The following is a 27,845-nucleotide window of genomic DNA, read 5'->3' on the forward strand; positions in this document are numbered from 1 at the left end:
AAACAATAGAGACTTTTTTATTTAAATTAATAATAAAACTTCCTTGTGTTACCTTTCATTTGAGACCATGGTTATGCTTCTACACCAAGGTGTTCATATACAGTAATCCTTTTATTGTCAGTATGCATTTTGGGTGACCAAAAGTCCTATAGGGAGTCTCCATAGGGCATTTTGCCAAACGCATGGACATACCTTTACAAATTACTGTGTAATCTCCTCATCTTTTTTACTATATTAATCTACTTTTACACACAGCTTCACAAGACCTGGTGCTAGGGCTCAGTTGTGTTTCTAAAGTGACTTAGAGGTTTTGGGATGAAATCGGTTTTAATTTTGCTATGGTTTTAAGCTGTTAGAAGCCACCCTTTACCACACTGGTTCGGGTCAGGCGAGTTGGTTGGCCAATCAAGCACAGTAATACCATGGTCAGCAAACCAGTTACTAGTTTTGGCACTGTGTGTTGGTGCCACGCTCTGCTGGTAAAAGGAAATCAGCGTCTCCATAAAGCTTGTCAGCAGATGGAAATTATGCTCTAAAATCTTCTAGTAGATAGCTGCATTGACTCTGGACTTCAAAAAACACATACATTGAAATTAATGGCGGAATGTTCAGGATGATTCTTGCTTTGAGGCAACATACCTATTTTATCAATGTACAAAATAAATATTTGAGGAAAACATTACTGTTACGGAGAGGCCGAAAGGCCACAAAGTTGTCTAGGGTATAATACCAATGCCTCCCGCAACGTCTAACAAACAACACAAAGGACCTAACTGCTCCCTACACGCTAGCCCTACGTGTGGTGCAGAACTTGGTAGTAGGTCCTAACCATGTGTGAATGTGTGTGTGGGTGTGTGTCAGCTAGGCAGGAGCCTCAGAGAGTGGTCAACTGGCGTGCTGGCACTCCCTGCCACAGGTAGTGACATCACTGAAGCCCCACCTGTAAGTCAGTGCTATCCCTACCATGTAACCCTAACCTATATCCAAACAATTACAAATGGATAAAAAAGAGTTCAGGAGTTCAGATTGAAAAGATATTTTTTAGTTGATGAAATTCCTTGAGACCAAAAATATGGCCGCCACAAATGTTTCAAGAGTTTGAAAGAAAAGTGTGAAAGGTCATGTTGTTATTATAGTGGATGGAATCCACTATCTTGAAATCTCCTGGCTTCTTCTTATTATAACCTTTTTTTTCTTTTTACCTTTTCAAGAATTAACGCGACTCTAACCGCTTAATGTACAGACATGTTGAAATAACCGTTCTGAAGGTCTGGAGTGGGGCAAGAGATGTATTTTTCAGATTTTTAAAAAAGTTTATACTTTTTGAGAAATAAGGAATTAAAAAAGTTAAAAACCTCATTTTTCCCCCATAAACTTCAAAGGCTGTGATGTCTAAGTCTAAGTCTGCTTTATTGTCAATTTCTTCACATGTCAAGACATACAAAGAGATCGAAATTACGTTTCCCACTATCCCACGGTGGAGACAAGAAATATTTTTCCAATTAGGTCCACAGACAAACATAACATTCAAGTAAACAATAAAAAAAAGTAAATAAGAAGGCACATACAATGAAGAAATAAGAGCAGCAAAATTTGGGTTGAAATTGTGCAATTGTGCATACAGTAGACAGTCAATATAATAGTGCAAAAGTCAGGCCAATAAATGGCTGAGGTAGTTCTGTTTGACCTAGGTATGCAAGTGGCATAGTGGTGCAAGTTATGTAAGAGCAGCAGAAGTGTGTTATAATGGCCTAAAGGCAGCTGCGCTTGTTAAGCTCCCAGAGTAGTTCCCGGGCTAATTATAACACTGGCACAGGTGTCACCTGTGAATTCAACCGTCTCAGCTTCTAATGCATACAATCTGGTGCTCCCTAAAACAACACATCCTGTTTAAGTGTTTCCCGTGTGTCAAAATAAAAGTCACAGCCATATCTCATGCTTTGAGCATTATATCTCCAGAACGGTTTGACGCATATGCTTCAAATTTGGTACAAGTGTTTGTATGGACTCAAAGATGAAGTGAGTTGATGTTGGAGGTCAAAGGTCAAAGGTCAAGTCAATGAACACTCAGAGTGCGATATCTCAAGAATGCCTTGACATACATGCCTGAAATTTGGTATGAGTGTTTGTATGGACTCAAAGATGAAGTGAATTGATGTTGGAGGTCAAAGGTCAAATGTCAAGGTCAAAAACACCTTGAGGTGTTATATCTCAAGAACACCTTGACACACAAGGTCTTTTGGTATGAGGGTTTGTATGAACTCAAAGATTAAGTGATTTAATGTTTTTTTTTCGAGGAATTTCCCCACCAACATTAAGCCAGCAGCTTTCCATCCACTATTGTAATTCCTCTGGCATTACATTCTAGTATTAATTGGTTTCCTTTACTTCTCTCCTTTAAAGGTGCCATGTGTAATGTCCGCCAAAAAATCAATTCATACTCCACATTCCATAAAAGATGGGGCAGTATACCTCCAGAAAGTGTGTTGGTCTACCCTAGAGTAACAACCGACACACATGTATTGCAGTTTTGCTGGCGGTTATGTTGCCCGCATACCGCCTCCCATGGCCGAAACTGGTATTATGACACCTGTCGGGCTGTGGCTAGTAATTTAGCATGCTAATTCAGGTTGATATCTCTGCAGCACTATACCTTGTCATCATCATTTTTTAATGACACCATCGCCCTTATTTCTTCTCATTCTTTTGATGCGTGTAGCTCATTTTTTGGATATTTTTACCTCAATTCTTACACATGGCACCTTTAAAAAAGGCCATTTTTCATTGGTGTTTGTATCTTTTTGCTTGAGAAACAAATGGGGGGAAAAAGGTATGTTACCCAAAGGCAACGCTACTGCAATTGAGGGATGTGTGTGAGTGTGTGTGATGAAATAAATAATAATAAAATAATAATCAATAAGGATGAATAATGAATGAACACAAAAGTACACAGTGCACTGACCTCTATGAGAACAAGTGTAAACACATTATTGTTTGAAAAGTTTGCGGTACTGGACATGGCTTAGACTGAAGAGTTTGTGACCACTTCTCAACTCAAGGTTGGGTAACTGTTTGATCAGACTAGCAGCTGGTCACTGGTGTTTTCAGGCTTAACTGAACCAAGGAGTGTATTTTCTATCTGACTTCCTCCAGACAATGTCATCCCGTGCACATGTTATTCCTGTAAATCTATCTGGCATGCTCTCTTATCTAATCTCTCTCATTTCTTTCCACCAAGAATTCCTCTGTAATGTAAACATTTTAAGTATTCTCTGGTGTGACTTTTCATTTGCCCTCCATCAGATTTGTGGATAGAATTCCAGTAAGAAGATAAGGGAAAGGCAGGTAAATAAATCTAGATAGAGCACAGAAAGTGTGTTATATAAACAGGCTGGTATAAACATACTGGCATGCCCACAATTTTAGAAACTCCTGTTTTATACTAGCCTGGTTAACACCACACCGCTTCTGAAATCTCAGTTGAGATTGAGAGAGGGTCTGGAAAGGCTTCATTGACGTTCAATTTCCAGGGGCGTAACCACCCGTGAAATTAAACTTAAATTGGTGCATTAAACTCTTACCAAATAATTTCAGAAGTGAAGCAATCAAATATAAGCAATCCCCTATTAATAACCCCCTGACATCTTGAATGTATTGTTTCTTGTCTGTTACGGTTTTGGTATGTTTTTACTTAGCATGGAGCCGACTGTAACATTTCACTGCATTGTATGTATGTGACAAATAAAATCTGAATCTGAATCTATTTCTTGTAAACGAAGGTTTTAAATGCAGTTGTTTACTCAACACCGAAGAAAATAGTCATCCATCTGTTTAACCCTGTCGCCATGAGCGCAGCCATTGGTTGTGTTGAATGCATCTATCTGTCATCATATGAAGGCCACCCCATGCTGGATAAGCGACTGTGATTGGTGCCTGGGTTTTTGGAATGTTGGAAATGGGTGTCAATTGCCTCTTTGCCAGACTGACCTGCAAAGCAAATTCAAATTTGCTAACGTCTGGGTTCTCCCAGGCTAGTTTTATACAGCTCCTTTCACTGTTATTGGCACCTCTATTAAAGTTGAATAGCTGTTTTTTATGGGGAAACCTATAAGTATATATACTCTTTGTTATATGTTTTGGAGAAATAAAAAAAACAATTTGATAAACATTTGATTTTATTTTTTAATAGACATTTGGCAACTGAGGCAGGGATATACAGTACAAATAAATCCCCCTCACCTCCCATGGCAAATAACACCTGATCCTATCAATTACTTGGATTGTACACATTTCCTTGTCTTGCAACTACAATCAATGAGAAAGAAATAAAAACAGAACACTGTAGAACACTGAGTGTGTGTGTGTGCGCGCATGTGAGTGTTGTTAAAAATCCATCAGGAAGCATGCACCAGAACTAGTTATTTTAAACGACTGAGCATGCAATGCCTGGACACAAGCAGAGCAAAACCTCATTGTTTCAGTAGATCTTCTGTAGACATGTAGGCAGCAGGCAGCAATGGTTTACACCAACAAATAGCCTTGTTCCTTTTCCTTCACTTATGTAAGCCAAATCTGTTATGCTTGCCATAACAACTGGCCAATGTCCACACCAACATTTAGTGTACATCTGCTGAATATAACCAAGTCTTAGATAGAGGTACAGATGTATTAAGTGATTGAAATGGGAAGGGGCATACATCTTGAAAATATAGGATAAAATAGAACAGGAGGAAAACAATCATATTCTGAGTGAAAATATAACACCAATATGGTGTATATAAAGGAAAGAAATCTGAATCGACTCCAAGATAATCTTTTCCCTAATTTTTCATAAAACAAAATCAGCCTATGATCTAAGTTCTATGATCTAAGTTAATCATCAGTCAATACATTTTTACTGGAAACACTGGACTTGATTTTAACAAAATAAATCAATTTGGCAATTGATTCAGAATACATACAACCCACATTCACACAGAAAAGCTATTTGAGACCGTACTGTGAAATCTAAAAAAAAAAACAGTTCATTAGTTAATAGTTGCCATTTCAAGTGATTAATGGATACTCAGATGAAAAAAATTGACAAACATCCAACCGGACATTTACTTTGATACTTTTAACTAAAACATAAGTCCAGGGCTTACTGGTCAAGGTGAATGGCCGATTTAAGTTCAAAATCATATCAAGTCCTTCATTTAATTTTTTTCAGTGATAAGAAAAATACTGTTCGGCAGTTTGTGTTCAAGCTCCACCAGCATTAGGAATGACAATTCAAGTTTAAGTGTTGTCCTCTTTAGAGTACTCCTCTACCAGCTGCTCATAGGAGTGACAATTGTCTGACCCATCTGTTGTAAAAACGGACTCCTCGGACTCAGAGTCCTCCTCCTTCGAGTCTGTTTCTGAGTCTACATTTTCCTCTGTCATCACAGAAAAGTTAGCCTTGGTATCACAGGCATCGTCCATGTTGTAGTGTAGGTTTTCTTCATCTATGAAAGTGATATTGGCGGTCTGGAAGACCATCGTTTGCTGTTCTTTAGAGTCCCACTTGTCTCTGCTGCCACCGAAGCTGCACATGTCCTGGCCCGGATGGTTCTCTCCAGCGTCTTTGTCGAGTTGGTTTTCGTACATCCTCTCCTGGTCCTCCTCCATGTCTGCTTCGCTTTGGACCTCATTCAAGAGCAACCCACTGTCCTGGCCCAGTAAGTAGTTTTTGGACTTTGAAAAGGCCACCGTAACTCGGTCGCTAAAACTGTAACGCCGTTTTTGCCTCGGGGATCGGTCCAGGTTGAGAATGGGGTTACCGTTGGTGGCAACCGTATCGCTGCAGCTCTTGGAACGGTTAGGAACTTTGGCTCTGCCGCTGGCAGCAGTCATTTTGCTTGCACCATGGCCCCCATTCACATTTTTTGAGCCCATTTGCTTGATGAGGTCACTGTAGCCCTCCTGTCTCTTGGAGAGGAAGCTGAATATATTGACCTCATTAGAAGAGGGGGGAAGATGTAGAGTTTTGGTGCTCTCCTTGTAGTGGTGGTGTGACTCGTCCAGCGAGAGCTTGCGCCGCTTCCTGCGCTTTTTGAGAGCCTTGTGGGCTTCCACCACCATCCGCACTTTCCAGTTGAAGAAAAGCGATAGCCAAGCCAAACCCAAGTAAATCCACACCTCCACAAAGTAGCGGTACAAAGTTGGGTAGTCTGCATTGGGGTCGATACCTGAAAATATTATTGAGAAAATAAGATGGACATCAAAATTTGGACCTGATTTACATGCAAATGGACGTAATGCACAGTATATGGACTTGGAGAAAAGTATAATACAGAAAAAACATTTCTGTATTATAAATTCTTTATTCTAATATTTTGATATACTGGGTTTTTGATTTCCATGAGCTGTAAACTGTAATCGTCAAGATTAGATCAAGATCAAGATTAAAACAAAAAAAGGCTTGAAATATTTCACTTTGGGTGTAATGTATCTAGATTATATGAAAGATTTACTTTTTGAAATAAATTACAGGAAACGATAAACTTTTCCATGATATTCTAATCTGAGATGCACCTGTACTGGATTACAGTACCATACCAGAAAAAATGTTGTACCTTACAAGAAAAAATTAAGGAAGACTAACCTGCTACCAAGTCACCAAAGCCAATTGTAGTTAACGTGACAAACGAGAAGTATAAGCCTTCAATGTAGGTCCAGCCCTCTTGTGACATGAAGACAAAAGGTGGGATGACTAGATGTACCACTAGGCCCCACAGAAGAAAGATGGCAGTACAAGTGATCTGAGTCTTCCTCTAAAAACACAAAAGGACAGCTTTAAGAATTTCAGTGAGAAATGCACATTCACGTAAACATGCCAAGTTATGATGAATGTAATACAAAACAAAGCAAAGATGTCCTCCTCACCAATGAGACGCCTCTCTTGGTGAGAAAACGGCCCAAGTGTTTTGCCCGACCACCAAAAAACTTGCCCAACTCACTGATCCATGTGAAACACAGGGGCACTCCAAAGAGCCCGTAGAAAATGCAGAAGACCCTGCCAGCAGGGGTTTTAGGAGCAATGTTGCCATAACCTGTGGTATAAATCAAGAAAAGTAAATGTGGTGCCATCAAAACATCATTAAACAACTCTTTTCAATCAACACCAACTACCAGTACCTGATTCCATGCATGACCATTTTACTGTTGTTAGCTGCCATCTCAGACTACTAAAACGAACACTGACTTTATACTTTGTGTAATGCTATATTATCAAAAATCTGTACTGTACACTACATCTGACATACAGACACTGACAAGAGCTTCAAGAAATGCACTTATAAATGACTTTGGCTGTGATAGAGTGATAGAGCTCGTTACAGTCCCGCCCCTCCTCCGAGAGAGTTTAGTTTCCGGAAGTAAGTTTCCCATTCATTTCTCCAATTGATGCTGGAAAGAACCATATATAAAGACTTCAACTTAAGCTTAGGCTGACCAGCTATGACGTGACTCGTATCACACAACATTTCATGTCGAGCAAAAGAACTAACAGAAAAACGAAAAACAAAAGGCAAAGGAACAAGACTGTGTACATATTTTAATTTCCGAGTGAAGGAACTTCTCATCCCATGAGCCTTTTCGAACTGACACATTTCAAACATTTGCAGCATAACAATAGTTTACCACACTTCTTTAATGTCTAATGACTAACTTCCTTCCGTTTCCATTGAGTAAATCTAACTATCAAGATGAGAAAAACAGTTAGATATTATAGATTAGATATTTTCCCTCCTCAAAACAAGGTTGATGCCCCATGAACTTTTGGCCTATATACGAGCATGTACAATTGCTTAGTCATGTCATAGCTGGTTTATGGCTTATACTCCAGTTGTCAATGGAGAAATTGTGTTAAATGCTTACTTCTGGAATCTGCAGTGGGCGGGTGTCACAAGCTTGGTTCGTTCGCCTCTCACGGGCCTCGAACCCGCCACCTTGACACACACATCGGCATGGGAGACGAACGCTCTAACCACTGAGCTAAAAGCCCAGGCTTCCAACTCAGTGGTTAGAAGCATTCTTAAGGTTAGGGCTGTGAGGATTTACACGGGCAACTAGCACACTAGCTCAGTCTGCCTCCGTTACACTCACCTCCCTAAATCCTCACTTCCATCCAGGTCACGGACCAATGTCACAAGGTCGGTTCGTTCGCCACTCACGGGCCTTGGACCCGCCACCTTGACACACACATCGGCATGGGAGACGAACGCTCTAACCACTGAGCTAAAAGCCCAGGCTTCCAACTCAGCGGTTAGAAGCGTTCTTAAGGTAAGGGCTGTGAGGATTTACACGGGCAACTAGCACGCTAGCTCAGTCTGCCTCCGTTACACGGGACTGTTGAGGTCTATTGAGAACATTATTGTGTAATTACAAAACTTGTCTTTTAGGATGATGCAAACACAATTTCATGTCCTGTTCTCCATTTGGGAATTGAGCCTCTTTTTGGTGCTATACTTGGGCGGTGGTAGCATAGTGGTTACGGAGCTGGGATAGCATACAGGAGACAGAAAAGTTGTGGGTTCAATTCCTGGCTTCACCATTGTGCCCTTGTGCAAGGCACTTAACTCCGGGGACAATGGTCCTTGTAATGTTATTGACAGATATGTGGCGTGCCACGACAAAATGAGTCCAGTTCGACAAAATAAAAAAGGGTTTATTGGATATTCCTAATCCACAGACCATAGGGTTTAAAACAAGGGGTCCTTTGTTCAATTCCGTTTAGCCAACCCAGAGATAGTGGCCAAAATGTGAAAGCTATCCTCATCTCAGCAAAACAACAAGTTTTGAGAAAATCAGCTTTAAGAAATGTGTTTGTGGTGAAATTAGAAAATACATAATTTAGTAATTTTTCGACCCTCTCTGCATTCAAATCGCTATATCTCAAAATGGATTTCTGCGACATAGGACTCATTTCGTCGCCCCATATGTATGTCGCTTTGGATAAAAAGCATCTGCTAAATTAATAAATGTCAATTTAAATGTAAATGTACCTACCTATCGTTGTGATAACCGTAGCAGCAAAGATAACCGCATTGGGCCAGTTCCAGTTGTTGAAGGTTTTGTCTCCAGTTATTGTGACGCCTTGTCCTGCAGCATCAGAGACCACCTGGTAGAAAAAGAAACAAAAAAATGATTAACATATTGAGACATAAATGCATCAAAGCACACCAAACACACACATACAACCTACATTTATTTCTGGATGAGAAAAAATAGATTAAAGAATAGGTTATAGAATAGAATAGATACATTTATTTTCTATAAACCTGGAAAATACAAAGCAAGGGATTTGAGAAGATTCCTCCACATCCTACTGATTCCTAGATCCTCACTTGTGCATTCTACTCTCCGATTCACCCCACTGTTTCACTATGGTTTTCAGAACTAGGGACTGAGATGGTAATGACAAAAGCTTAATTTTGTGTTCAGTAAACCCTTTTTATGTTGATGTATTTTTTTTTGGTTCATTGACCTGTTGGATGATCCAATCATGACCCACTTTTAGTGTCTTGGTAGACAATGGCAGATGTTTTTGAAAATGTTCAGGTTTTTCTTAGAGTTCATGACACTATGACCCAAGTGAAGTTCCCAGGGCCTTTGGTATTAACATAACGATGTGATGACATGAAGTTTCCCAGGCAACTCTAGCCTGCTGGGCTGCTTAGCCCCCTCATCACTAAGAAAATTGAGAGGTTTATAAGAACCCTTATGCAACCTCTAAACTTGCTCTATAATTTAAGCGCCACCACACAAACTGAAGTTGCAAAGTTTGTAAAACACAATATTTGGAGAGGAAATCAAGAAAGGATAGCATTACAGGAAAAATGTTTTTAAATCACTATACCACTGCACAGAAAAACAAATCTATCAAAACAACAGTGAAATTGTTAAATTCATAGGGAAATGGTTCAGTTTTTTTAACTGGAGCCTGAATCCATCTCCATAGTGCAGGATTGAATTTACCCAGTTAAGCATGGCTATCCTGCAGTTAATATCAACAAGTTGGTCAGAAGCAAAACTTCTGTTAATGTAACGGTCAGATTATCCAGATGGCCCAAAAGCTTAAGTTTTTTAAAAGTGTTTTTAAAAGAGTGTTTAAAATGAAGACATACATGGTCTGTTTACCTCGACCAAGTTAATGTAACATGTACAATGATGTTGATGGGCATCAGTAACAGCCAGTGTAGATATCTTTCAGGCAACATGTTTTTGGTCATGTTCATGTAGGCTGCAGGCTTGGCCAAGGTTGTTTACTTCTGCCAGTGACCGTAAGAACGAACAACAGAACAGTTTTTTTCCTATTCTAGTCTGCAGTGACTGCTCAAGTGAAAGTGTTGAACCCTTGAAATAAAGCTGAGTAGGCTATGACAAAACCTAACAATGACAAACTCCAACTGTTATCAGGACATCTGATTCAGCAGCAAAGCACAGCGGGCTGTGGGTACTTTTCCATTGCGCTTGAAGGCCTGTGTACACATAGTGCCGAGAGACTTGACCCAGCTGCCTGTAAGAGGCGAAATCTCTGAAAGCCTAAACAATACAGTTAAAGTAAACTGACACTGACAAAAAAGATAATACAAAAATAAGTAGTACAATAGCAGGATGCATCTCAGAAAATTAGAATATCATGGAAAAGTTTAAAAAGTTACGCTTTTGTCCAAAGCGACATACAAATAACAACAATACAATAGTTAAATTTAACAGTAAACAAGTAAAAAGTTGGTAAGACTACATTAAGGAGAATAGCAATAATAAACAACAATGTCAATTCAATCAATAGCCTAATGAAAATAAATAAATACTATAATGCGATACAAACCATAACGCATAAGAAACGCTTAAAGCAACACCAAAGAACTTTCCCTCTGTCGCACGCATGCTATTTGTTTATTCAGCACCTGCTTTGCAAATAACAATGTCCACAGACAAGGTAGATTATGTTGCACGATTTATGAAAGTACGATGTATTGCGACGTCAGATGCAAGTCAAATTTGTAGTTTCTTATGCCTCATTCCATTGAACTACAGATCCGCTACCCGATCTGGCAAACTTACATAGTGTGGTTATAGCCGATAGAGGGCCGCAAAGCGAATGCAGAAGTGCCGTTCACCCTGTTACAAGTTGATGAACGACTGAAATGATTTTGGAAACATTATTTTAAGGTACAAAAAACTCTTTGGTGTTGCTTTAATAAACTAAGTGCATGTGGAACAGATATGCCTTTAGACTCAAAGACCCAAAACTATCACAGGAATGGAGAGCACTGGGCAACTCATTCCACCAACAAGGAACCACTGAGGAAAAGTGTCTTGAATTTGACCTAGCGTTTAGATAGATAGATAGATAGATAGATAGATAGATAGATACTTTATTGATCCCCAGGGGAAATTCAAGGTCTCAGTAGCATACAGACAACACACACACATATTCACTAACAGCAGAAAAAGTAATTAAAAGTATATATACACTATAAAAAACACAACTAAGCAATTAGGACCGTAGAAGATAAAGAATATACTAAATATACTAAAATACAAATTATACTAACACTTAATCTAAATCAATTCTAAAAACAGTATCCACAGTGGGTGATTAATCAATCAAGAGGCGCTTGCAATGACTGAGGCAGGGACTGATGGTGCATTCAGAGCACCTCGGAATGACAAGGACCGCCCCCATGGCTACTTTGTTTTTCCGACAGCAAGTGTTCAAGTGCTTTGCCATCGAATGTGTGACAAACACGGATGCCACAACAAAGGTTAAAACATATACTCACTAACCCTGTATTTAGTATAAAACTGTATTTGCTTAAAATATAGTGTAAGATGCTCGTGAAAGAAAGATATGCAGCTTTTCAAGTGATAAAAAGGGCAAATTCCCAAGTTCACATTAAAACTGTTGGACATGAAAGGCCACATGGACTACAAACGAACTACAACGTGACGACAAAAGTGATGACGAGCCCCTAACTCAGGGGTGGGCAACTAATTTCCCCAAGGGGCCACATGACAAACTGGGACTGTTGAGGAGGGCCGGACCCAAAATACCGAACTCAAGTCTGAACTCAATTCTGTTCAATTCTATTCTGTTCTTGTATAACATTAAGTAAATCATATGATTTTGTTTAGTCGTAAGAACAGATGAAAATGTGAGGGAGACAATGGAAAAACAGCAATATTTAATCTATGTCCAGTATTTAATCCTCATTCTCGAAAATTATTTTTTGACATTGACATTTTTTTCAGTTTTCAAAGACTGCTACAATAGTAGTATAGTATAATAGAGTACTACAATATGAAAATGTGAATGAGTCAGTACAACCTAGGCCTGTGCCACCATTTCATTAACACTCAGCAATATTTCCTCATTAAATCATTACCATCATTAAATTAACTCTATGCAGAATTAGACTACGAAAATGTGGAGCAGACAATAGTAGGCTGTCATTAGTTAATCAACATGCACAAAGAAAACTATTTTAAAAATGTAGGCTATGTTTTTGCTTTAACTTTATGCACATAACTGTGATTGGTCAACTCGCTCTGTGTGTTGAGCCGGCTGCTTCAAGCAACCTGTGGGTAGTAGCATCATACTAGTTCGCTAACATAAGCTTTGCAAATAAACTCAGACATATTTTGGTTACAATTACGGGGTTATCCGATTGTAAACTGTCTATCTGCCAGTAACGTTTTGAAATGAACACTTCGTATCGCCAACGAGCAGCAGTAGTCCAGGCAAAGTAGCGTTTTACGACAGACTAATTGTAAAAGATTTTTTTGCAGCTTAGATCATTTCTATGAGGTGTCCAGAACAACATACTAAAAGTCCTAAGAAATCCTAGTTGAGGAAATATGTTAAATTCTCATCAATCCAAGATGTGTGCCAATTAGACCAGGCAACAATAGGCCTACACCATCAATGGGGCTATTTTTTTCCTTTACTCCTATCAAAATTAAACTTTACACAATGAAAGTACCCATGAAAAGTATTTTTTTTTGTATTACAAGTTTTTTTGAAAATGAATTTGAATATGCAAATGAGCTATACACTAATCAAATATGCCCAAAATACACCCAAATAGGCTTAATTTTTCCTTTACTCTTACCACAAAAACTGATTTAACTATATAAACCATATTTTCTGGAAGGTTAGACCCTCAGGATGTGATCTAACATAGGTTTTGACCTTTCTCACCCTCCCCTTTACTTTGCTGCCCATTCATAATACATAGGATATGAGTAAATTGGGTATATGGCTCATACCTTTGGGTCTGTGCCATTTAGGAAAAACTGTTTCAACCATATAAACCATATATTTTCTGAAAGCTTATACCCTCAGGATGTGATCTAACATGACATGAAACATGTCCCATCCTCCTCATTAGTATGCTGCCCATGCATAACACATGGGGTATTGGTAAATTAAGTGTGTTCTGATACATTTTGGGCTGTACCATGAAGAGAAAACTAATTAAACCACCTAAACCATATATTGTCTGAAAGCATATACCCTCAAGATGTGAACTAACATGGATTTTGACATTTGTCACCCTCCTCATGACACGACAGCCCAAAAAGGTATTAGCCATATACACGATTTACCAATACCCAATGTATTATGCATGGACAGCATACTAATGAGGAGGGTGGGGCATGTCTCATTGTACCCATTGTAAAAAAAAAATGTTACCTTCCATGTATATTTTCACTGCGATGATTGATTGTGATAGGAGTAAAGGAAAAAATAAGCCCATTAGGGTGTATTTTGGGCATATGCGATTAGTATGTTGCTCATTTGCATATTCAAATTAATTTTCAAACAAACTTCTAATACAAAATGTTTTACTTTTCATCTAGACTTTCATTGTGTAAAGTTTTATTGTGGTAGGAGTAAAGGAAAAAAATAAGCCTATGGGGGCCTATATTTGATTAGTGTACAGCTCATTTGCATATTCAAATTCATTTTCAAAGAAACTTGTAATACAAAAAAATTTACTTTTCATGGATACTTTCATTGTGTAAAGTTTTTTTTTGATAGATGTAAAGGGAGAAAATAGTCCCATAGGGGTGTATTGTTGTCTGGCCTTATACTGGCACACATCTTGGATTGATGAGAATTAAACATATTTCCTCAACTAGGATTTCTTAGGACTTTTAGTATGTTGTTCTGGACACCTAATAGAAATGATCTATGCTGAAAAAAAATCTTTTACAATTAGTTCTATTTTTGGCTCCAAAATGGGTTACTTTGCCTGGACTACAGTAGGAGTTCGTTCTAACAACCTTTGCGGTGGTGAGCCACGCAGACAGAAGAGACACAAAACTTTAAAAGGGTTACGCCGACGTAAAGGCAACTGCATTGTGTCGACGCAGAAGCATACATTCTATTCACCAGCACATCAGTGAGGGTGTTTACGTCGTATGCATCCACGCACAGATGTATGGGCGTACAAATAGGCTAGCAGTCGCTTTCAAAAATAAAAACAACGATATTGATTTGCATGCATTATCTCTATGCTAGGCTCTTGACTATTGTTCTTTCACGGACCTTACGCGGGCCGGTCAGGGAAAGCCCACGGGCCGGATGTGGCCCGCGGGCCGTATGTTGCCCATGTATGCCCTAACTGGGCAACTCTGTTAGCAAAATCTAGCCCCAGTTTCCGACCTCTGACTCACACATTAAGTGACGTGAATTGACCTCTCCAGAATAAGTCCCGCCTCCGTAACTTCCGTATCCATCCAACTTCCGGGCGTGGATTGTCTATGAGAAATAACATGGCGTTTCGAAATATCATACCGGTAAAACATCTGTAGGTAGCAAAGTTGAAAAAGCTGGTGGGCAGATTGGCCTACACACTTCTGCCATATAGTTTCCACTGGATTTTTTGATTGTCGGTGCCGTTTAAGTAATATACTATAGACTATATTTCTTAAACGGCACCGAAAATCAAAAAATCCAGTGGAAACTAGATGGCAGAAGTGTGTAAGCCAATCTGCCCAGCAGCTTTTTCTACTTTGTCACCTACAGAGTTTGACAGGTACGATCTTTCAAAACGCCATGTTATTTCCCATAGACAATCCACGCCCGGAAGTTGGATGGATACGGAAGCTAGGAGGCGGGATATATTCTGGAGAGGTCTATGACGCGGAATGATGATGTTTTCACTCGGAGAAAGGTTTTTACGAAGCCCATGAACGCTAGGTGAGCCTGTGATTCTCTGTGCATAGTAAGGTAAGGTAAGGTGCTCTGTGTGAGTGAGTGTCATGGTGATAGTGCAAATGAGTAAGTCCAATAGTGCAACAGTGCAAGAATAAAGTCTATATATCTATATATATAACTATATTAAGAAAAGGTATAAGTGTGGCCACAGTTCGGCTGTGGCATGGAGGGAGGGGTTATGCCTATGTGCTAACATAGCACGCAAACAGTGAGGCAGAAAGACAGTGGTAAAAAGTGGCTAGTGGACAGACAGTATCCAAACATGGAGGGGGTGAAGAGGCAGACAGACTATGCAGAGAAGTCTATCTCTCCTCTTCCCTTAAGTGAAGCATTGAACAGTTCAATGGCCCTGGGGACAAATGACTTCCTCAGTCTGTCTGTTGTGCAAGGCAGTGAGCGAAGTCTCCAGCTGATCAGGCTCTTCTGCTTAACAATAGTGCTGTGGAGTGGGTGACACTCATTGTCCAAGATGTTGATCAGTTTGTTCAGAGTCCTTTTGTCAGATATTGAAGTGATGCACTCCAGTTCAGCTCCCACTACAGAACCAGCTTTCCTTACCAGCCTGTCAATTCGCCCCGCATCCTTCTTCTTTGTGCTTCCTCCCCTGGTCGACACAACAGACACTCATCAGAAGACCGCAGTGGGCGTTTGGGGATATACATCTTGATCATTGAATTAAGATAGCAGGGAGCAGATCCAGTCAGTGTCCTAGGCCATAGTGAGAGATTATGTAATTCTGGCCACTATAGGGAGCCTGTGGAGAGTAACTAGGAGAGGAGTTACATGTGTCCTCTTTGGCTGATTGAAGACCAGGCATGCTGCAGCATTCTGAATCAGTTGTAACAATCTTACTACACAAGCAGGCAGGCCAGCTAACAGTAAAATTACAATAGTCCATCTTGGAGATAACCATGGTCTGTACAAGAAATAGTGTGGAATCTTGTGTCAGATAAGGTCTGATCTTCCTAATGTTGTAAAGAATAAACCGACATGATTTTGCAATTGATGCTACATGCTCAGAGAATTTAGTTTGTCATCAATTACGACGCCCAAGTTACGTGCCGATCTAGTTGAGGTCAGTGAAGAGGAGTCAAGCTGGATGTTAATCTGTTGGGGAATAGCTGTTTTAGCTGGAAACTGCCGTTAACTGCCATTTTTGAGAGATTAAGCTGAAAGTGTCGATCTTTCATCCATTCATTTTAATCTTGATGATGACAGTTTAAAGCTCAAAAATCCTGAATCTCAAAATATTAGAATAAACAATTTAGGACAAAGAAATGTTGACCTGAGATGGGCTCTAATCAGCTAATTAAGTCAAAATACCAGCAATGGTTTCCTGAGCCTTTAATTGCTCAGTCTATGCAGGGCAATGGAATTTTCCATGATATTCTATTTTTCTTAGATGCACCTGTATAATTGAACATGATACTAGAGGTCATTGCATCAGTGGTGACTTATCAAATAATTACATTCCAATGTTATCATGATGATGGGGGGTAATTAGCAATTTAAAAATGATTCATAGTGTTCATTATTGTAGTCATTCTCTTTAATACATCCCTCCATTTCCTGCACAAAATGTACAGTCACATGGGAGAGGTCATACCCCTTCATTGCAGCAGATAAAACGTATCATTCTGACTCTTTAAAACTAACTCTGTGCTGAGTCATCTAATAACAAAGCTGACACAACAGCTACTTGTGCTTGCCCTATGAGCACATCTCATGTGTCTGGCATACTGTCAACCACACCTACCACTAAACAGGCAACTAATGACCCCATGTGGGCTAGGATGATCACCACCTCTTCCAACACTGTATATTTACAAACCTCTCGTTAGCAGAAACTTACTTAGGCCATATATTCCATCAAATAAGTTCCACATCAATCTGTAATAAAACTGGTTGAACTTATTTAGCAAATATGCATCAAATTTACAAATTATAACAAATTATATACATTTTCAAATACAATTTGAACATCATAATAACTAATCCAGTTGAAAAATCATTGTTAACTACTGAAGTTGGCTGCTAACATAAATCTTTTGGCATATCTTTACATTTTTCTTATGAAGACAACTAATTGGACAGTCCCATCTTTTTAAATAATGTTTCCCAGACAACATTTAACATGTTACCCATGACCACTTGCCATTAACCATTTTTTTTTTTGATGCATGTCAAATGACAACACGAATTATGCAATTTCAAGATTTGATGTTGAGCCTAAAAAAACAAACTGCTTACCCTGATTGCCCTTCACGGCACTCTAAATGGCTTCTAAAGTACTTCTCTGTCGTTGCCAAATGAAAATATATACAGATTAATTTTCGATTCTGTTGATCCACATCAGGTTGAATTAAATACAGTAGAATTTGCAGTGGGATTCATGAATCTTTTATAGTTTTATTCGGTTTAGTCAAGTCAAGTTTATCTATATAGCGCATTTCATACACAGAGGTCATTCAATGTGCTTTACATAAACAAAAGCAAACAGTAAAAGCTAATAGAAGCATAGAAGGGCGATAGTAATTGGACTGGAGTCTGTTTATAATCACAATTATGTAAACAGTACCTCTTTTGCCTATAAAATCCTGGATTGGATTATCGAAACTAAGACCTCTGCAATACAAGACCAATTTGGACAACAAAGAGCACTCAGGTTAATCACTGATAGGATTCCTGTCATCTCACATGGCATGAGTTGTCACGACATAGCGAAAAGCCAGACTGTAAGCCACCAACTCCCTAGTCATAATGCCATGGTAATTTGTAACCAATTCAAGATATCAAGAGTACACGCTGACCTGCAGCATCCAGTCACAGAGGTAGTGAATACAGTTGAGAACGTATTCAAGTTCTCAAATTGATGACCACTATGGGAACGCTGAGACAGGGCTTAGGGATCATCTTACATCATCAACTCAAAACTGTAAAACAATGACTTTATGATGTAGAACATGACCCATGGCCATCTGATAAGACCGTACTTTTCCTGTAAAGTCGACACTTTTAGTAAGTTAACCTTTATGGAGGCAAAAGTTAACCTTTATGGAGTCAACACACAAATACTGTACATCCTCACCCTTCATTACTCCACCCAAAACTGGCGATCGATCGATCGATAGATCGATCGATCGATCGATCGATAGATAGATACTTTATTGATCCCTAAGGGGAAATTCAAAAGCTACCTAATAAAGATTATACAAGTCCATGCTCAAGGAACTTCAGCCCCTGATGAACTGAAATTGTTAAACATGAATGTGCAGACTATGTATCGATATGTATTTATTTATGTATGTATTTAAGCTGACACTTTGCCCCCCAAAGTGATATAGATATCAATTGCAGGGGCCAGTCTCCCTCAAGCAACTTGGGGTTACATGTAAGTAGCTTACTTTGGTTTCTACTCCTTTTAACACTCAAAGCACCTTATAGAGAAATGACATTCACGGATGGTGATGGCTGCCACGTAAGGCGCCAACCTGCACATCAGGAGAAGTTCAGCATCTTGCTGAAGGACACTCCGGCCCTTTGCAAAACCAAACCCTACCCACTCCCCCTCTGTTGGGGGAGTGCTCTTGGGTGGGAATCACCCTCATAGCTAAATCAAGTCCCCTTGATTAGCGCATAGGGTAAAAATACTGCACTCAGCTTTCCATAGCGGAAAAAGTCCTCCTAGACGTGCCACATTAATTGATGCACACCTTTTAACAAATCACCATAGGTGTAGAAGGGGGTCACTTGCGCTTCAGCCTGGTTGGTGCTCTAGGAACAGGACGCAGAAGTCAAAAGAGGAGACCCAACGTCTAACAAGAACCAAGGAGCAGGACCGGAGCGCACATCGCTTTAAGTGATTTTAATTAGCCTAGTGCAAACCGACTAATGTTTCGACCCCCATGCTCCATAGGTGCACAACACACCATAGGTGTTCACTCAGTGTTGGAGGGTTTATAACACACTACCACATAAAAGTAATCGGTTTCAGATGGCCCTTAATATGGCGGACCTCCATGTGAATGTGCAAATGGAGTTTAAGTGGGAGTCCTAAATAGTTTTCGGAAAAGGCCTTCGAAAGGGTCGATAGGAACGGGGCTCAAATCATCATTCTTCCAGTTACTGAACGACTCCTCTACCTTTTTCTACGTTTGCATAAACATGCACACATTTGCTTATGGTCTGTTTATAAATACTCTGAGGACTTTAAATTCATGTTTTAAAACTCACCTCAAATAAATGCACAATGTAATATCACACGTAGCCAATTAAATGCTAAATCAGTACTTTAAGCACCAAAGTTGATAATCAAATATTGTAATTTTGTAGCATTATTTGTATATGTATAATGATGTTAGACACTGAAACTGCTGACTCATACGTAATATTGTGTTTTGTCTTGTATACAGAAGCACGTAGCAGTAAAAACGAGTCAGGGGAAGAACACGTGCAAGCCTTGTTTACATAAAAACTTTAGGATTTAGGCCCAGATTTAGTAGTAGCTCCACCTGAAATGTGTATCTTGGCGTGTAAGAGACTTAAGTCAAGGACAGAATACGCAGAGGCTGAAAAGCTCCTGGGACAACATGGCCCTATACATGCAGTCCCCACTTTGTGTTCTGGTACCAGGAAAGACCAGCAAATTGCTGTCAGAGGATATCATAAAATCAATTCTAAAAGAAGCCAGAAGGTAGAAGGCAGCCTGTGAAGAGAATAGAGACTTTTATAATATGGTCCCTCATTTTTATAATATAAAAATGAGGGACCATATTACTACTTTTATACTTTTATAATATGGTCCCTCATTTTAGTATGTGTTAAAATTATAGCAGCTGCATTATTAACAAACTGCATTGCCACTAGCAAACTGCTTTAAAGCAAAAATCTAGCACTTTAATGGCAAATATCTTGTGACAAGAAGGTACAAACTTCACAAGATTTGACACGTAGGATTGCTACCCAATTCTTTGGATGCACACCACAAATAGCTAAATTCCAAGCACAATTGACGCATTTCAACATCTGACGCATTTCGAGATATCTGCTACATTTAGCCTATCAGTATTCACATCTCATAAAGTTTACTAGCACTCAAGCTAAGTGCTCTCTATTTGCCTCTCTTATTGTCCTCATTGGATGTGGTCATAAAATACGCTTGGCTTGCCATCCAGGTATGTTTGTCACAGTATTGGTTATTGTCCAAAATGTAGATTCAGGCATTTTCAAGTGAACAGCTCTTCTCTAATAGCCATTCTCAGACATTTCCCAGAATAAATAAACTTTCCTTCAAGGTCGGAAACAGAGGTATACAAATCATTTCCTCATTGCGCTCTGTAAGAAATTATTTGTATACCTCTGTTTACCCACTTCTACCAGTGACAGAGACTCAAGAGGTTAAGGAGTCATTCAGTAAATGCACAGCTCCTGTTGAGCCAGTCAAAGTGTACTTGAGCAAGACACTGAACCCCAAACTGCTCCTGATGGATGTCATTCACAAAACATTAGACTCTAAGTGACAAACAGTGCAAGGACTGCATGGGTATGTGCAAATCGTAGCACTTTCCAGACATACAGAATTACCTTTTACACATAAAAAAAAACACTAAGGGCAAAACAAAACAAAAAACTGCACTATAGAGCCCTTAAGCTTACTCCATACCACAGCACATGAGTGCAACACAATCTACCACCAACATTCCATTACTTGGTTTCCATTGTTTTCTATCACTACCCCGCACACACCAGCAACGAACCCTTTGGCCACTGCCGTGTCAGTCATGCTGCTATGATGACCTTCACTTAGCCAATTAAATGCTAAATCAGTACATTAAGCACCAAAGTTGATAATCAAATATTGTAATTTTGTAGCATTATTTGTATATGTATAATGATGTTAGACACCGAAACTGCTGACTCATACGCAATATTGTGTTTTGTCTTGTATACAGTCCTCAGATTCCATTACTTGGTTTCCATTGTTTTCTATCACTACCCCGCACACACCAGCACCGAACCCTACGGCCACTGCCGTGTCAGTCATGCTGCTGTCATCACCTTCACTGCTCCTCTGGTGTGCCCGGAGCAGACGTCAGCGTCGCCGTTTCTGCACTGGTGTGCGGTAACCTTTACACTGCACAAGAGCCCTAACAACATTACCACCACCATAGTGTCTTCCCTCAGGCCAAAACAAAGACCTTACTATTCCTTTGCTGCAAGAAACAGCTAGTCATGTCTCTATAGATGTCAGAGTAATTATGCACTTTAACTTGTACTGTAGGCCTACCTTCTTTTGCAGTTTGCTGATGTATAGGCCATTTTTTATTTTATGTCTAAGATCAAGATTATGTCAAAATCTCTTTTTACTGGACCTATTTTTTTTATGTTGACAAGTCTGTGAAAAAAATCCTTATACTTCCAGTACTTGGCAAATAAAAATACTGATGAATGTATAACATACATGCCTATATATTGGATTTACATTGATATTAGTTGCTTCGACTTAATAAGCATCACAAGATAATGTCATGTGGTTTTCACTTATTCATCACGGCACTGCGGAGTTGCTTGTGTAACCCTGTAGAGAGATGATATAACCGACAATATGATTAGTATGGTAGGTATGATAGGTATTGCAACTATTGTATGATATAACATATATTACCAATACAGGCCTATCTCTAATCTATTCTGTTTTTAAACACTAAACAAAAATCATGTGCGGCGTCTGTTTTTCGCTTGGCTACTATTATTGCTAAAGAACTGTTTGATGGAAGAATGCTGATTTATAATGATAAATAAATGCTTTTTTGTGTGTGTTTACTTTATGAGACTTGGCCAGCCATATGAAGTAAACATTTAAGAAAAGCAAAAGCAATAACCTCTGCGAGGATGAGTCATTAATGAATGAGACTACTGTACTTTTACTTGAATACAGCTTTTGCTTATCCTATCCACCACCTCCACCCTCTTGCTCTTGTGCTTAACCTGCAGCCAAAACAGCCCATTCAAATCATGGAGCCACTGCCCAGTAGTTGCCAATTAGTGGGCCCTTAAAGGAATACGCCATTTTTTGCGGAAAATTAGTTTATCTGCTGTAAACCCCTAGCCTGGCTAACACCAGACCTCATCTCATTGAGATGGGGTCTGGGAACTACACATTCATCTTCTCGTATTTGAGACGTGGTTTACGAATGCCCAGAGCCGTTTATTGAGTGCTACGAATGTCTATCAAATGCGTCTGTACATAGCTCATAGCCGCTTCAGTGTGTCGCATAGATGTAGTCATCGTCTTGCTGTCCCCCCTCCGTTCTGTGATTGGTTCCTTCGTTGAGGTGGAAATCTGATCCATGGAATCCAGGCTGCCCAGCAGCGCGAATAAAATCTCACACAAGGCAGCATGGGGAAACCCAGGCTAGTAAACCCCAGAGTTAGATACGAGGATACAATGTTTCACTTTCCTGTGTGAAATAACCCAGTCTGACACCGTTTGCATAATTCACTGGAAGTAGGTACGACCAGTTAGCCTATAGCTAGCCTATAACTAAAAGGGAGCTATAGGCTAACTGGTCTAACCCACTTCCAGTTAATTATGCTAAGCTAGGCTAATGGTGTCACAGGTTATTGCAGGCACAGGGAAGAGAAGTATGTATTCTCACCTCTAACTCTGGGATACAAGGCAAATAAGATTAATTTCCAAAATGTTGATGTGTTCCCTTTAAGAATGGTGCATCATTCAGTGAAAAACTCTCCAGACTTTAATCCCAGACAAAATCTACCTGGGAAGAGGAGGCGGGTGAAGCATAGCCTTCACAGAATACTGTAAGGTATTGAGAAGTTGTCCTGTTCAAATGTATCAATTGAATAACATTTAGAAAGAGTTTGTCTAGTTTGAATAATCCCGCTGTATTGATTGATGACTCAGTAAGTTGATTACTGGTACAGTAATTTGTGAGGTTCCTAGTAATGGTACTGATGTGACCGAAGTGGAAGGGAGATAAAGCTGTTGCTATAGTTAAGTGGAGAGGGTTGTTGTTGTAGTTTAAGGAGACTGGGTGCCATTTTTAAGGCACCATTGAAGAGAGGCATGCTCAGACTTGTCCCTCCCTGACTGAATTTCAAATATTCAGTGATTCCTATGGATTTAGCCACAACCTATGTTTTGCATATCCATCACAATGTGGGAACAGGTAAATTCCAAAATCTTGGATGCCGTTTACATTTCTTTTTGCGCCTAGGGCAATCTGATCACTCCAACTGCTTGCTGAGGTGGTCTGAGATGCATTGCTAATGCCTTCTGATGCATTTTGGATAATGAGAGTTCTAATGAAGGGGACATTGACAGTAACAGAATCCCAAGTGATCAGCAACATCTCTGGCTGTAGTCCTTGAATACATGTGTAAATGGTCATGTGTTTCGGCTGACCACTTGTGATTGGATCACCCAAGACGCATTCTAAAACCAAATGTAAGCAGCCTCTAGAAGACTCTTACAGAGTACTGAAGGCCATCATTTTTCACAGGGGGGTGATAATGAGTCATGAATTTTACTCTTGCATAATGTGCAAAAAACATTTAGTCTAAGCTTAAGTCTTTGCACATATCAGCAACTGATCCTGCAGGGTCATAAGTGTGCCATATTGCAGTAAAGATAAGATAAGTTGATAAGAACAGTGACTGTAAACCAGACCACAGAAGAATCATAATTACTTTCTTTAAAAAAAAAGAAAAAGGAAACTACCACAATTTCAGTTATGGCTCTCTCTTGGATTTATATTGAAGGCTTATGGTAACACATCATTAAACTAAACATGATGAATCCCACTGTAATTATGTCTACATTACTAAACCATACACTTCTAAGTGCTGTTTCTGCAGATTAGATACTAATTAAAGCAATGGTTCGGAGTAATTTCACCCTAGGGTCCTTTGCACCATGACCCCGAGCCAAACATCCTCCCAGAACCTGTTTTCCTTTGGTCGAACCCTGGTCTAGTAGCGCTGTCAGAAACGAATGAGTTTCTGCAGTCGTAATGGTACCAACTTTTATCTCGTAAATTACCCCACTAATAATGCCCTGAATGGTACGAAACTTCTACAGTAGTACAACTATGTTCTTTACTCATAAAACGAGGCATTGAAAAGTTTGTAAATACACCAGGAGATTATTTAAATAAGACTTGCCTGATGGATGCTACTATACCGCTGCGTTGACGTTACTTCTGTGATTTGGGAAAAGCCCGTAAAAGTCCTGGCAGGTTTTGGTTTCAATGTTTTCAATGTTTTTTGGTATACATGGCTCCAACAATCCGGGTACTTTCCGTTTTTTTGACACATCCGGGCATTTTTAGGTGAAACTACCCGGAAATATTTGAATGGGGGTCTATGAGAATTTCAGTGCATTACATTTTTGAACTTTACCCAAGTGTTATATATAGCTATTTATACCGGCCAGCCAGCAGATGAGTTATACCAGAGCCCGTCTACGGAGAGCCTTGCCACTCCGTATTAAGTCCCATTGTACCGAATTTTGGTTGCAGTTCCACCAGAGTTCCACTGGGGGCGATCGCCATGAGTGCAGAATGAATGGGAGTCAATGGAGCTAGACGGCTAAATTTGCCTCTTTCACCTGATTGTCGTTGACAAATCTCAGATTTGATTGTAGTTTGTATAACTTCAACATGGGTTATAGGTCAAAAGTTGAATGAACGAGTACTTATGTCCTTTTGATTTCTTACAGGTTGGGTCGTTGTTGCCCATAACACGCTAGCATTGTGCTAATGAATGACGTCATTGACACGTTTGAAAGGCTTTTTAGAACAATTAAGTGACGTTAAAAAATATAATACTCAACCAAGTGTATTTTCTTTGCCTCCCCTTTCGAAAACAATATTCAAATTACTTGGAAAAAAATTATATCCCGAGAAAAGTGGATTTTAAGGGGTACAGCTCCATAGACCTCCATGCATTCTGCACTCGTGGACGAGCGCCCTCATGTGGAACCACAGAAGGAACTGCAACCAGTTCAGAACAGTTTAGAAACCGGAAGTTTTCCGAGAGTGGCAGTTCTCCCCTTATTAGACATTCTCTGGTTATACAAACTCTCTTCCAAGTCTGACGCGGTGTCGCTATTTTATAGGGCATTTAACATGCAGAGTGCAACCATGATAGCACTAGTGCTAGGTGTTGCAGGCTAACTTGGAGCTGAACTATGTAATCACAGCTCCTAGTAGTTCGCAAAGTTTCATTCATTCCTTCATTATTAGATTAGACATATTTAACATCAGACATCAACTGACTTTAGCTAGCATGACTGACTGACTTTAGCTAACGAAGTGTTTGCCGCAGACGTAAACAAATTTAGACGCTGGGTCCCGGTGTATATCCAGTTTTTAATATTTTTTTCCCGAAGTGTTTACAACTTAAGTGTTAACTAATAATTGTTGCAAACTGGTACTACGAACAAAATATTAGTGCATTCCTGGATCTACATCCTTATGCATGCTTCCTGCCAGGACTTTTACAGGCTTTTCCCAAATCACGGAATCGACGCAGCGGTATAGTAGGCCTAGCAGATAGTAGCATCCATCAGGGAAGTCTTATTTAAATAAACTCCTGGTGTGTTTACAAACTTTTCAATGCCTCGTTTTATGAGTAAAGAACATAGTTGTACTACTGTAGAAGTTTCGTACCACTAAGGGCATTATTAGTGGGGTAATTTACGAGATAAAAGTTGGTACCATGCTGACTGACTCATTCGTTTCTGACAGCGCTACTCGACCAGGGTTCGACCAAGGGAAAACAGGTTCTGGGAGGGTGTTTGGCTTGGAGTCATGGTGCAAAGAACCCTAGGGTGAAATTACTCCGAACCATCGCTTTAAACAGCATTAAACAGTATACTATGGTGCAGAGAGGGTGAGAAACTGTGGATACACGGGCCAACATCACATCTAAAGAATGCATGATAGTCAATCTATAGTCTATCAAGACCCTATTCCAAAATGCAGTAGGATTTTAGTTAGGCCCTTTTCTCCTTGCTCAATTAAAGGTGCCATGTGTAATGTCCGCCAAAAAATCAATTCATACTCCACATTCCATAAAAGATGGGGTCCAGTATACCTCCAGAAAGTGAGTTGGTCTGAGTAACAACCGAGACACGTGTATTGCAGTTTGGCTGGTGGTTATGTTACCCGCATACCGCCTCCCATGGCCGAAACTGGTATTATGACACCTGTCGGCTGTGGCTAGTAATTTAGCATGCTAATTCAGGTTGATATCTCTGCAGCACTATACCTCATTTTTTAAATTACATCATCGCCCTTATTTCTTCTCATTCTTTTGATGCGTGTAGCTCATTTTTTGGATATTTTTACCTCGATTCTTACACATGGCACCTTTAAGCATCAAGATTGACCATTTTCTCATATTTCTTAATTAAAAAAAAAAAAAAAAAAATAGCCCTCTTCTTGTCTCAGTCCAAGTTTAATTTAAGAGATTTAAAATCCACTTTCCTTAGTGGTCTTTTCTTTTGCTCCTTATGACTTAGGCTACTTTCAAGTAAACATCAATATATTGTTGCAAAGTGATAGAATAGTTTCTAGGAAGAGTCTTGCAAACACAATCTAAACCTTGTGATTTTCAGTATTAGAAATGTACACAGCTGTAAAAAAGCATTTTCAGCAATCATCTTCAGACTGAAAACATGTATCAGTTGTGCATGTCCTTATCTCCTTCTGAATGGTTCCCCCTAGCCTGGCTGCATTTCACCACATAAAGCCCGTTTTGCCTTACGGCAAAAAAGTAAACAGTGAGAACAGTAGCATTTACTCAATTTCCTCACTGAGCTGAGGGTCACGCTTCTAGACTAAAGCATGCCTTATTTGCCATACCTCAAGAATCTTGTCCAAGTCATCTTTTGTAAGACATGGGTAGTCTTTTAGAATTTTCTCCCTTTGAGCGGCGTATTGTTTCACAGCAAGTTTCCAATTCGGCTCCTCGAGAACTTGAAAAATTGCTGCCCCAATGGACAGATAAAAAATTATAGCAGATGTCAATAGTGGACCTTTGTCCACCATAATTAGGTGCCCGTTGCAAATCCAACTGCACTTTCACTTTTCAACAGCTACACCGCGTACATATTCCAATATGAATTGTGCTGATGTGTGGCGGCAAACAGATACGCTTTATCAAGTCTCTCGGTGAATAAGAAAACAAAACTCGTCTAACATGAGGCGACGAGAAAAATATGTAGGCTACTTTAAAAGAAGTTTGTTTGGCAATTAATAACACCCATAGAGTGGGAAGAAAGTTTCGTTCGAAGTTCCACAGGAGCATTCCACGTGCATGAGAGATAATACAGCAGCTGGGTAGAGCGACTGGCAATTGTAGCTTGTTGCTCGGGGGGGAGCAGGGACTGACCCGCCCATTCAACCGCCTTAAGCAGATGAGTCGAGAGATACTTCTCTCACTGCGAACAATAGTCTTTAGTCGTCGCTCTTCTGCAATAAAACATTCAAGCTTGTGCACTCTACATGCACACATTACATAAACCTGATTAGATTATTGTTTGATACGTTTTTCTTTCAGTAAG

The 27,845-nt window shown here is 39.6% G+C and overlaps 1 protein-coding gene across 1 annotated transcript; it reads right to left on the bottom strand.

Moving 5' to 3' along the window:
- Window positions 1-4,157: 4,157 nt before the first annotated feature.
- Window positions 4,158-27,616, bottom strand: kcnk5a (potassium channel, subfamily K, member 5a). Its single transcript, XM_076300419.1, has 5 exons — window positions 27,145-27,616; window positions 9,031-9,142; window positions 6,907-7,073; window positions 6,626-6,794; window positions 4,158-6,209 (listed from the first exon to the last, which is right to left on the bottom strand). The coding sequence occupies exons 1-5, from the start codon at window positions 27,328-27,330 to the stop codon at window positions 5,278-5,280; spliced, it is 1,566 nt and encodes a 521-aa protein (XP_076156534.1). The 5' UTR covers window positions 27,331-27,616; the 3' UTR covers window positions 4,158-5,277.
- Between the last annotated feature and the right edge of the window lie 229 nt (window positions 27,617-27,845).

The sequence above is a fragment of the Alosa pseudoharengus genome, unplaced genomic scaffold, assembly GCF_046254945.1.
Source record: "Alosa pseudoharengus isolate Yale_2024_CS ecotype anadromous, Long Island Sound unplaced genomic scaffold, YU_APseudo_1.1 YU_APseudo_1.1_scf_22, whole genome shotgun sequence".
Taxonomy (NCBI): Eukaryota; Metazoa; Chordata; class Actinopteri; order Clupeiformes; family Clupeidae; genus Alosa; species Alosa pseudoharengus.